Source organism: Ambystoma mexicanum, chromosome 1p (assembly GCF_040938575.1).
Source record: "Ambystoma mexicanum isolate Mex_15411 chromosome 1p, UKY_AmexF1_1, whole genome shotgun sequence".
NCBI classification, from domain to species: domain Eukaryota; kingdom Metazoa; phylum Chordata; class Amphibia; order Caudata; family Ambystomatidae; genus Ambystoma; species Ambystoma mexicanum.
The window spans coordinates 819,864,674-819,877,693 of NC_090921.1; the positions used below are offsets into that span (position 1 = coordinate 819,864,674).

General features: G+C 45.2%; 1 protein-coding gene across 2 annotated transcripts in view; it reads left to right on the forward strand.

The window, feature by feature from the left end:
- LOC138581276 (nuclear receptor subfamily 2 group F member 5-like) overlaps positions 1-13,020 on the forward strand; it is a 67,943-nt gene that overhangs the window by 37,817 nt on the left and 17,106 nt on the right. Inside the window, exon 3 of one of the 2 annotated variants that reach the window (XM_069652477.1) lies at positions 3,241-3,768. In XM_069652477.1, coding sequence (XP_069508578.1) covers positions 3,241-3,768 — 528 coding nt within the window. The remainder of the gene's footprint in view (positions 1-3,240; positions 3,769-13,020) is intronic. The other variant, XM_069652485.1, reaches the window with a different exon arrangement.

The window sequence follows — 13,020 nt, forward strand, 5'->3', positions numbered from 1 at the left end:
GTAATTATTTGTATTCGAGAACTGAAGCGACATGGTTAACGTGTAATGTGACTGAAGGGGCATGTTTACTGTGTAACGAGAGATGTGTAACATTCGAAAGGTAAACTTGCCTCCAAATAAAGCCGCTTTCTGAGAAACTCTAACATGAGTGACTCTAGGTTTTGCGCGGTATCCAGTATCCACCCTTGCGGGTTATCTCAGGACACTATGACCGAACATCCGTGCAAATCCCTTGAATGACTTTGTTTGCTTTGCTCATTCGAAGTAGCGACATTTGAGAAGATCTGACGGGGGTGTCCCCACTAGGGGCCTATTCTTGGACCTGTTGATGGTTGTAGAAAATTCCACAGCAGGTGAAACGGCCGGAAATACTTTGACCTCGTGCCACATTCATGGCCCCCGGGTGCCACTGGTTGCCCTCGCTCGTTTTACACGCCAACGACCCCGGTCAGCAGATTCTGTGGATCCCACAGGGAGGGATCACCCACCTTGACTCGCAAAAGCCCTTGGCACGAGGAGAGATCGTCCAGACATAAGGAAACCTTATCCTTCTCATGATTTCAACAAGTTGCCATTTTAACGTCCAGCAGAAAATAAATATTACCCAATAGGGTTGGACTCGTCAACTGCCCATAGTGCCAATGAGCCTCCAAAATGGCGGCACGTTTGTCGTTAGCATTCCATTAACAAATGGCACAATCTAGTTTTGATACACACGTGTCTGCATATTCATGGCGAGGTCGTGAAAACCTTCATCTTTCTTATTTGGTGGGTTGGAACCCAGCCCATTTCCTGATCTTTCCTGTTGTAGAAAGTGCTAGATCCTGCCAATATAGGGGTGCAGATTCATGGATTTGTGGGCTACAATGCATTTTCCATACAGGGATCACAGCGATGAAATGTTGTGTGAGCATGTGTTTATGGTCTTGCTCGTTGCTGGAAAGGTGACTGGCTTCTGGGCAAGCGGGAAGTGAGTGGAGTCTATGAATGCTGATGGGCTCTAACACGAGACTGACTCTGGCGGAGCTCCTTCAGCCTGGTGGGAAATATCGTGATTTTCCCAGCTGGCACGACTTCTGCACTGGGAAGGAGAGCGCCAATCGAATGATCTCTAAATCATGCAGGTTGACTTAATTTTTTTCCCTGTACATTTCGCTAGATGCATATTTATCAACATGCATTTTTGCCTATGGTGGCTGATCGGCCTTTTCATTGCGGGCGGCGAGGTCTTGCCCAGCAATAGGCATGAGTGACTGACTGTTGCAAGCACACACCAGGCAATAGTTGTTTTGGGCTGGCTATCCCAATACATGTTTTAAGATCAAGTGTTAAAATTGTCCCTTTTAGAGCATACTGTTGGTTACACATTGGGTACACATCTGTTTTTGTAGGGTAACTCTAAAAAAAAAAAATCTATAAGATTCCAGGTGACCAACAGTATGCAACACTTTTTCCAACACCTTTTCAGGATCCCTGTGCCTAAATTATGTCAATATTTCCACTGTGAAACTCTCATGTTGTCGGGGTCCAGATTTGCTAACGTGAACATACATATTCCTGTTTGTGCCAACATCTGACGTAATGCAGTATTGCCACTGAAAAAATACTCGTATGGCTGTGCCCAAAAATGCCAGTATTTGCCACAATAACAGTTTTGTCTGTGCCTCGTAATGCCAGCAGTTTCCCCCTGTATGAATAACCATTTAATGGTTTTGCCCAATAGTGTAAGTATGTGCCACTGTAGCAACACACTGGTGTTGATTGTCAATATTGGCCCAGAATTGCCAATATTAAAATGCAAAGAATATTGGCAACATTCAAAGCCCTCCTCAGCATACACTGACGCCTTTGGCGCGCACACACACGCAGAGCACGCACACGCAGAGCACACAAATATCACCCTAATGCATTACTATGGGCTGTGCTCCCTTACTCCCCCTGCAGCCGGCATGGCCTGGAGGGATTCAGAGAGGGAGAGAGTAAGTGCAAGCTTCTCTCGCACGAATGTCTCTGGATAGGCTGAGAAATGGAATTCAAATCCATGGCAGGTTTTACTTGGAACATAACATCCTGCCCTTTCAATGTCTTTTTTAAAAAAAATGTTTTTATAGAGCTTCTACGACACTGAGTTTATTCCTCCTGCTTCCGGTCTAATGCCAGGGATACAATCTGTTCTAAGTGGCAGAGAGGGAATCAAAAGGAGATCAGGCTATCTGTCAAGATTCACACCATTGTGTGCCGGGAGGATAGTACAGGAACAATGCGTTTTGTCTTGGAAGCAAGACCATGCAGAGAAACGGAGGAACGGGTGCAAATCCCGCTTCTGCGTTTAGAGAGACTGGTCTCTGGTATTAGGCGTGTAACAAAAGACACATTTTGCAAGTGGCAAGGCTAGGATTGGAATACATGGTAACCATTGAGCCATGTTGCTTCTTTATGTCACCTCAGTCCGTATATCTACCACCGTTTTGTCTCGTGGAATTCAGCAACCAACTGCCATTATTTCTTATCTAAACTTCTGAATGCTGCTAGCATTTTCCGTTCCAATAGTGGGTGAGTTCTCTTGCTAAACGATAATTGTGAATGAAATCTTTCTCTCTCTCTCTCTAGATCACCAATGAGAACACATTACCTGTTCTGATGAGAAGGGGTTTATTTTATTTATTACATTTGTGTTACGCCCAAACCCAGAGGTATTGGTGTCTGTACTGGTAAACGTGAAGTCGTAGGGTGCTCGGCGGAGCTGGAGCAGATTGTCATATTCGTTGGGTCTTTTTTTGGTGTAATCTGATGGTAGACTGAGAGGCAGGCTGAAGAGCATAGCGGCCGCACATGGAATTTCTGGACAATACAGTTGTTGAGATGGGGACCTCTTCCTAGATGCATGCGTTTGCGAGCAGGAATTGGCTTATCCCTCTTTGGTGTTCACATCATTTTTGCCCTTAAACGTCATTTCTGCACCGAGGGCAAGTGTCGCAAGCATCCTTTTTAATATCTGCGTATTGTGTATGTTGGCAAATGGAAGGACAACCACATTCAAATCCCACTTGGCCTAGTAAGATCGTTGTCTTGTCCTCCCTTTGTTTTCCCCTCCCTTGCCTCATCACGCCTTGAAACACTTGTGTATAGGCGCGTTTAATAAATACCATATCACAAGCATCACATCTCTTTTGACTAATGTTGGCCTAGTCATGCTGTCTGAGGTTGAATAGTGATCCGTTTTTCTCCTTTCCTTCACAGCAGTCCAGCGAGGACGAATGGCGCACCCACAGACCAGCCCTGGCCAATACCAACTTACCAATGGAGACCCGTACAATTGCCACTCTTACCTGACAGGGTTCATCTCCCTGCTTCTCCGGGCGGAGCCCTATCCCACCTCCCGCTATGGCGCTCAGTGCCTGCAGCCCAACAACATCATGGGCATTGAGAACATCTGCGAGCTGGCTGCCCGCCTTCTCTTCAGCGCCATTGAGTGGGCCAAAAACATCCCCTTCTTCCCCGATTTCCAGCTCTCGGACCAGGTGTCCCTGCTGCGCATGACCTGGAGTGAGCTCTTTGTCCTCAATGCCGCCCAGTGCTCCATGCCCTTGCACGTGGCGCCGCTGCTGGCCGCAGCTGGCCTGCACGCCTCGCCCATGTCCGCCGACAGGGTGGTGGCTTTCATGGACCACATACGGATCTTTCAGGAGCAAGTGGAGAAGCTGAAGGCCCTGCACGTCGATTCGGCCGAGTACTCCTGCCTGAAAGCCATCGCTCTGTTTTCACCAGGTAAGTGATTGGCAGGAAAGCAAATCTTCAAAATCCGGGGGCGCGTGGGAAATTGTGGCATGTAGGGGATTAAATACAATCTCAAGTGCAAACATTTTTCACAGCTCTGCTTTTGCAAAACCAAGACAATGCCAGTAGTGCTTTACGTTTACAATGCTTGGATAGATCAAGCTGGGCTCCATATACTGCTGGGGGTGGCGAACATTAACTAAGAACCTGATACATGGAATATTTGCCCGGTTCAAAGTGAATTTGCATTTGCGACTTTTCAGCAATGCAAATTTACATTGATCCGGGCAAATATTCCATGAATCGGGCCCTTAGATTGTGGTTTTCTTTTGTGTTTCTGCGCTATTTTGCCCCAGTGCTGCTTGATTTCTCAAGCAAGTGGTGGTCAGTTTGCACTGGGTGAATTGGTGCAGTAAACAATTGTTTGTGTTTCTATCTTTTTTGTTTTTTTTAATGGTCTATCATTGTATCAATTTACACACTTGACAAGCAAAAGTGGAGCATGTCCCGTGGCACACAATTACCACCATATTGTGAAGCATTGCCCAGTGCAATTTTGCACCACTCGCGTAAAAAAACAAGGCGGAAATGCAATTTTACGGCAATTTGTTTTGTAGTAATGTTCATTGTACTTGCTCATTTTTTTATTTTTCAAATTCAGATGTTCTATATGCATCTACAAATGAAAGGGTGCATTTACATTAAAGTCTTCCCCATCGAGTCTAAGACTTATTACCACTAGTAAATGCATCCAGGCTGAAATCAAATTAATGTCCAAGCATTAGCCTGTGTCAACAATAATACAACTATCTAATGTCCAGCAAGTGTGTTCTTAAGCTGCAGGAATGCCGCAACACCTGCCATTCCAGCAAAATGTGCGCACCCACTCGCCTGTTCCAACATTCTCAATGGCTATAGGTTCTTGGAGTTCTCTAATGCATAAATATGCTCCATACGTTGCAAAAATGACGGTGCTCATCAGTGTCACCCGACCGAGGTCTGCTCTTGCATAGGCTCCACAGTGGGGAGAAACCCGATGTTTTGGAGCAGTCTAGGACTTGCTGCCCCTGGGAGAGTCGTCAGGGCGGCCCTGCGGCTGGTCGTGTATCGGGCCCCCTGGGCAGCAAATCATTTTTTCCACTTCTCTTAAAGCCCGACAATGCATTGCTAATGAATGGGCAGCAGTTTAATTCATGGATACATCGGACATGGCAAAACATGTAGAGGTGGCCCTTGTCTCCCAAGCGCCTCACTTCTGTGTTCTATGCCGGATTATTTGATGTGCAAATATTGTGTACATTATGTGCAACAAGATAACGCACTTTTGCCAACAGTGACTACAAGTAGATGGGTGTATCACAAAGGCTCTTGGGGGGGGGGGGGGGTGTCTTACTTAATAAGGCCTATTGGACAAAACCTCTTTGATTTCAGGAATGTGAGAGTGTGTGTGTGTGTATGCATGTTGAGCTGAGTGGGAAAGGAGCATATTGTGGGTACTGAGAGCGAGATGATGCAGAACTGGTAACAGCACAAGGATATATTGAGACACAACAGGATTTCATTTGGGCACTTGCAGCACGAGCTGAGCCCTGGGCATATTTTGTTGACAGGCTTACCTTTGCTTGGGGCACTAGCAGTGGTGATGCTGCTGCATTTCTAAGACCAGCCTCGTTTCATTTTGACTCGACCAGCATGAAAGGAGACCTGACTACATGGTCTCATTCGGGCGAATCGGCTTGAAAACAGGCCAATAAACGGGCCTCGTGTTTTTATTTTTTGTGATCTCAAACACATTTCAATATGCTCCTGTGTACTGTTGGCATCCTGGCATCTATTAGCATGTTTTGTGTGGGTCTGTAGAGCGGAGTGTAAATTCTATGGATTGTTAACCTGCACATTTTAGGATTTAAACGAAGTATTTGTAAACGTTTTCTAAGGGAAAGAACCACCCAATACCTTGCTGGGACTCGGGCCAATGCAGGGCACAATTTGACACCTTCCACTTTATGAATTCGCCACCTGCCACTGTTAAAGCCTGTAGTGGTATTTTCGGTCTGGGGCATGGAAGCCCAGCAAGATGTCTGCGTTGGTCTTGCTCCCTTTTTTGATCCCACATTAGGAGAGCCTGATTCCACAGTTTTCCGCCCTACTGGATACTCCCTGGTGCTCACTGCAAACCAAAAGATCTTGTTTCGGAAATTGATTCGGACGTGAGCAGAGGTGTAGATGTCGAAAGCTGGAACGGAAACCAGCTGGAGTGGAAACTTGTAGTCACATCTCATTGTCCAGTTGGATACTCGGAATAACCTCCCAAAAAAAATGCAAATCGACTTTATGCAAAATTCATTCGATGTGCAATTTTTCTCTTACATATTCATTGTGGATATCCTGCAAATCTGACCTGGATTTCACTGATCCGTTTCCTGGATCAATGAGCCGAGGTCTACTCTTGGAAAAGTACATACTCCAATTATTTTCGTAGATGGGCTGCTTGCAACAACCAAGTCAAAATGAAGGAGAGAATCCCCCATTGGTGTTGAAAGGCTATTCATGGCTTTTACCTGATTGGCTGATTTGATGCGTCCCTGAGGGACCCCTATTGTCAATCATGGTTTCCCTTTGCAAAGCATAGGACGCACAAGACCCAATCTTGCCGGGAACGTGCGAGTTTCCCAACCCATTAAAATGCATGATAGATGCAGAATTCATAAAACCTTTGGCCCTGAGTGCTCGGAAATGGCTTGTTCCGTGAAAGGCTGGGGTACCTGAGACTTCTGTCTCAGCTCGCCTAATTGGCTTTCAGCAAGCTATGGGAAGGTGCAATTGAGCGGAGCAGTGTGGGTAGAATACAAGTGTGAGGGTCCAGTGCCTTAGCTGCAAGAAGCGGAAAAGTGGAGCAGTGCTGGAAGCGGTAAGTATTAACGGCAGTGGTGGTGGTTGCCAGAAACCAGAGATGGAGCAGTAGGAGGCCCTCTTCACCTCCATGCCATGTGAGGGTCCCTGCTGGCAAATGAGCCCACCTTTCGATAGCCCTGGCACTGCTAATATACAGGTTAGCCGAGCAATCATCCTATTCCCAAGCGCCACAAGATTCCACATGAAAACAATAGAAGATGATTGACGTGGCAAGCAACTGTAATGTCCCTTAACACACAGATCTGTACTGATGTGCCAGGGAAGACTTTGTGCATTCTGATTAAACGCAGCCTTTGTCAGGGAGGGACATTTCCCTCCGACTGCAGCCATTTCACAAAAGCTTCATGCACAAGCTACGATGTGCATTTTGGCCCACTCGTTTTGTAGCTACAGATGCCGAACGACGTGTACACTCTGGTGTGCAGCTGGAGGGACTGACTGCAGGCAAGCGAGTCCCAAGTATTTAGAGCTTGCCACTTATTAGACCTGCATTGACCTTCAGCACACGCGTGGATGAAGAGCGGTGAGGTAACCCTCTGCCCAGGTGGAAGCTGGGTGTGCATTTGCAGTGATTTCCAGATCCCCTCTCTGCAAATGGCGTTTTGACATTCCCACCCCCACACAATTGCAGAACTGGGTGGACCTGTAAAAGTAATGGCAATGGCCCTGCTTTGTATGGGCGTTTCAAGGGGAGGGTTGCATATGCTGGCAGAGGTCTGTGCCTACCTCTGCCATCACAGCGCTTCCCCTGCGGTCCTGCTCTCCGGCAGGAAAATCTGGCCCAGGACCTGCTGCATTACCTAGAACCTCCGTTTGAGTCGGGCGTGTCTCTTGCGCCATTCCACATGCCTGAAAATTCTTCTATGGCACAGGGATCTGGGCACGCAAAAGCATTTGTGTAGGTAGATTCTCTTTTCAGAATGCTGGGATTTATGCTACTTGCAAGTCAGGAAGGAGTTTTTTGAAACGGCTGCAAAATATGGACTGGCCACATTTCTCTAAATTGTCCTAAAATGCAAACTAGCTGTGATTCAGGTATTCTGATTGGCGGACGCAAAAAATCCTAATCCAAATCCTGCGCATTGCAAATGGCCTGACTCAGAATTTTCGAGAAGTTTCCAGCATGCCTCCGCTTTTAGTTGATTTCAGTTTTTGAATATGAAACGCAGGGCCCAAAAGAATGCCCCTTCCATGAGATAAACTCTTGGAGTGACGCACGCTAGCCCAAGATGTTTCTCCTGGAATGTAGTCACAAATTGCACAAGAGTCTTTCTTCCTCCCAAGTGTACATTGCATTCTTCAGAGAAATTCGCATTTTGATTCAATGCCCTTTGCCCCTCTGCATAAGTGGCCGGTATGCTGACAAATGCTTCCCCAACACTTATTCAGCAGTGAGTCATAGTCCCGAGTTAAATCTTTCAGAAGAATGACTGGCCGTTTTTCAAATTCTTTTCATAAAGGGAACATTTTCATACGAAATGGCTCACAATTTGCAATATATTTACCTCCTCTTAACCAATCAGAATGCTCTGATTGCAGTCAATAATCTCTGGTATAGACTTAATTCCAAATGTTCTACTTGAGCAGCAGCTTAAAATCAATTCACTCTCCTTATTAGTTTCACATGGCCATGAGCTGATCGTCTTGGATACCCGGGGAAGGGGCATGATCATTTGAGATCATAACCCTTTCCAAACCTATAGTGCTCCTCTTCGCATCTGGCAATAACTTGGGGACCTTTTCCCACGATCCTTACCCCTCTCAAGGTCGACGAGGCTTAATTATATACAACATTTGATACTGAGGTTATAGATCTGTTTCTAGAACAGTCGCCAAAAGAACAGATTATTCATGTTAAGGTACCGCCATGCATTGTTTTATCTGATCGCATGTTCCAAAACATGGCATCGCTGGTCAGCAAATAGAAACAAGTTTATTCCATAGAGTGCACTATAAACGGCTCCACACAGGAGCACCCTGCACATCACGTGAGTTTAATTGTGGGGAACGCCTCTTTAGGAATTCTATATTAATGATCAAACAAATTCGACCATTTATTTCAAAAGGCACCAGTTTATTGTGTCTGAGGAAATCGTTTCTGAGAAATTGATGATCAAAATTTGAGGGTTCAAATTTAAATGTGCATTTATTTCCCCTGCTCCAAACATGACAATCTCCTACAGTCCTTATCAGATGCCATAGGGTCACCATAAGCTCCAACAAATGGCTCCCATACTGGTTATAAAAAGTATTCAGAGTCTCTCCATCAGGACCCTCGCATGGAACTAAGGCAGTCCTTGTCAACATTACAGAACATCTTCTCAATGAACAGGATTTTCTCCACCCACCAGCATCTCCCTCGCTAATCTATCGACTTTTGACATCAATGTATTTATTACCTTTCAATCCCTTCATAAGCATCTCCATGACTGGTTCAAGATCCCGGTCTCTACCCTTACTTGGCTAAAACTCAGCCCCTTATTATTGCATTGCATGAGCCCAACTCCAAAGCTACTCCTGGCTAAACACTTCCTCCTGCTTTTTGAGATTTCTACAGGAAACTGCTTTCAGAAATGTTTTTCAACATAAGACTTGGAACTGTAGCTGATGACACCCAACTCGTGGTGAGAGCCAGACAATTACTTACCCAACTCTTTCAATCCATAGCTCGTGCTTTGTATCCCACCCCCATGTGTCTCTACGCTATCCATGGATGGATAATAGTTTTGCATTTACATAGTGCTACAAACCCTCAGGCATCTGTGTGCTGCTTTTTATTACCCACGGGGTGTGGTGCTCATTTATCAACCTGGGAAGGATGAAAGGCTGAGTTTGGCCCTGCTGGGATTCGAACCAGTGTCCGTCTCTGCAAGTATGTAAAAGCGAGCACTCTAATGGCTGTGCTATCTGACTGGCTATATCTGGATGGATGAACTTCAGGAAACCCCCATGACACCCAATGGAAACAAGCCAGACATACTAATTAATCACCATTCCCCTCCTATGCTCCCCAATCTTCATCACATCCCTTGCTTTGCCTTGGGAATTGGGCCACATGACTTCTTACCCCATATCTGTGGGCAACATAAGGTTCCAAACTGACAATAAATGTACGAGATGTACTCCTATCCAGGATTCACTATGTCCCACTCCCTCTTCCCCGGTTCCCCCTGACAAAACTGCAAACCATCCAGAACAAAATTGCAAGAGTGATTTACAAACTTAAGCAACCTGATTTCTCGTTCAAACTAATACTCCATATTAATATGAAACTTGAGAAATTTGATAGTTTAACTAATTGTGTGATCACTAGCTGTGTTCAGCTGACACCCTTTGACAGCCCTCCGGAATTCCGCTTTGATCAAATAGATGATAGTGATAAAGTCTGAAACCAACAGCATGTCCAAATGATGCATGCCCCGCAAGTATAATTCACGGTCATGTAACTAAGCTTTTCTCTGTAACCAGCAATGATTTCATTTGTCTGTAACAGCACCACGATGCCTTAGGGCTGATGCACGCTGTATAAATGTTAATAAAAAAGAATTAGGACACCATAGAGTACCTGGCACCCTCTTTTACAGAAATTGAAAATGCCTCCTTTTTTTACAGCTAATGTTCCTCCCACTCTCAAGGAGATGAGGATTTCACCTATTCTCAAAAAGACTCCCTAGATCCTACGGTGGGGAGTAATCGTCCCATTTCAAAAGTTCTATTTCTTCCGAATGTCTTGGCTAGAATAACATATCAACAATTGCAGAAGTATATGCACAAAATACTATTAAGCCCCTGCCAATCGGGATTTAGGGCACATGGCACAGAGACGGCCATGCTAGACCTATGAGCTAATCTTGCAGATATAGCTGATGGGGGGGGGGGTCAGATTACACTGCTAATGTTGCTGGATCTCTCAGCAGCTTGTTCCCTCCTAGATCGTGGCTTGCTGCTGGAGAGATTGAGAACATTGGGTAATTGCTCTAATCTAGCAGTCTCTTGGTTGGCTTCTTTTTTTTTTTTTTTTTTTTTTTTTTTTTTGGGCCCTCATCAGACAAGAGTGAAGATTAATGAATTCCATTCACTCCCTCAATGACTGACTTGTTGGGTGCCTCAGGGAGCCTGTCTCTCTCCCATTTTGTTTAAGATCTATATGCATCCACTTTTTGATCTTCTAGATGCCGCTGGCATGGGTCATACCAACAACGCCGACGACATCCAGATATATTTGGCGCTTACTGGGGACTATGAGACAGATGTAATAGAAATTCACCAGATTTATTAATTGATTCAAACTTGGATGGCATTAAACTCACTAGCTCTTAATGGAGGATAAACTGAACTCATGCCAGTGGGTTCCAGCCAACGCTTGAAGAGATTGGGACCCGAGTATAAGCAATTTAAGATCAGTGACTGCAATATACAGGTCGGCCCCTGTGTTAAGACTTTGGGAGTCTATTCAGATTCGGGGTTAACTGTAAAGCAGCACACTCTCCATGTTCTTCTTGTGCATTTTATCATTAAAACAAACCAGTCAGATTAAACCCTACCTGTCTAAACCCAATATCGCCATGTTGGCTACAGCTCTGGTAAACTCCAGAATTTACTATTGTAATAGTCTATTGGTGGGCACAACCAGTAATATCAACTCTACAAACTGCCCAAAATGGAGTCAAAAGAGCTGTATGTGGACTGGCAAGAACAGAACACACGACCCGGGCATGGAGATCCTTGCACTGTCACCAGATATCCCAGAAGGTTTTGTCTCTTGCATTCAAATGTTTTTCAAATCAAGTACCGATTTACTTAACTCAGTGACTTAAGAGTCCTTGCCTTGTGCTCATTGCACTCCAATGGGAAAAATAATCTAATTGTGCCCCTGTTTAAGCTGAAGAGGTTTGATAGAACTTTCTTTGATGTCCAGGCCTGTCTTATGGAACTCACTTCCCAGTGACCTCAGACATTCCAACTTTACGAGTATTTAAAAAAAAAAGTGATTATCCCATTTAATTCTAGGATTAGGAAAAATTCCATCCTGTAGTGTTTGTGCCCGATTCTCCCTGGTCCTTTTGACACAGGTTTTTCTGTTCTGTTTGTTCGTCTGTTAGCGCACTGAGGCCTATGGGCATAATGTGCTTTAAAAGAATGTAATTAATTTCTCCTCCCCTGCATTTGGTCAACATCACTGGTTTCCCCGCCACCTCTCGATTCAAATTAAACTTCTCTGCGTGGCAGAGAAGCAGTCCACGAGCAAGGCTCTGCACACATCGGGAAACCCACCAACGTCTTCAAATCGGCACGCCCGCTTCAGAACATTACGCTCTGCCGTTCCAATCGTCACACGATTTGCTAAACACCGGGGAGACTGACTGCTTTCTGGTCCAGCTCCTACCCTGCGGAATTCTTAAGTCCCATCTTTGACAATTGAACTAATGTTGCTTCCAATGGTGCTATTGCAATCAACTGTTCCATCTTTTCTTTTTATATTTAAGAATAGGTTGTCCTTTCAAATGGAGAAATTACTTGCAATGTAGGCCATAAAGGAGAGCAAAGATTGAAAGACCTGCTGGATGGTGAAGGGGTAAGAGGAGGAACATGTACTGGGGACATGAACTGGCGGATGTAATATTTTAACGCAGAGCATGAGGCGTGCATTTACACATAGTATTACTGAATGCAGGCTGCACGAGGTGTGTGTGTGTGTGTGTTTGGGGGGGGGGTCGTTTGGATAGGAGGGTGCATGGGTTTATGGATAATCCATCCAAAGCAGGATATTAGTTTTCCAAGGATATGGGGATTGGCCCTTCAACTGTTCCTTGAGGAACAGTCATGGGGAAATGATGTTGGGGAGCAGGTGCTTGAGAAGGAGTGTTCGGAAAGGTAGAAAACAGTCGAGTATTGAAGTCAAGGAGAGAACGAGTTTGATACTGTGGATCATCCATCCCTCATCCAGCAAAGGCAGTGAAAGGTAAAATAATTATGAGCACAGAATGAGGGAGTGTTTGCAATCGAATTTAGATTGGAGGGGGTCAGCAAATGGGGGTACCTAGAGATAGCAGACTATGCAGTTGTTGATGCTTTCAAGGATTTGTGAGTAGTAGTGAAGGGGAGAAACGGGTTAGTAGGGGTTATTGGGGGGGGGGTCCGTGCTTGGTTTATTTGTGATACGTATGACTGACTGCTTTATAACAGGCTGTGAAGATAACTAGTTAGAGAGGTGGAATAAGGCAGTGAGATGCAAAGTGGTCAGTTGGAGCACATGATGGGTTGTTGGAGTGAATCATGGGTAGAAGCTCAATGGGGGAGGTAGAGGATAAGTGAGATAGAAAAGAG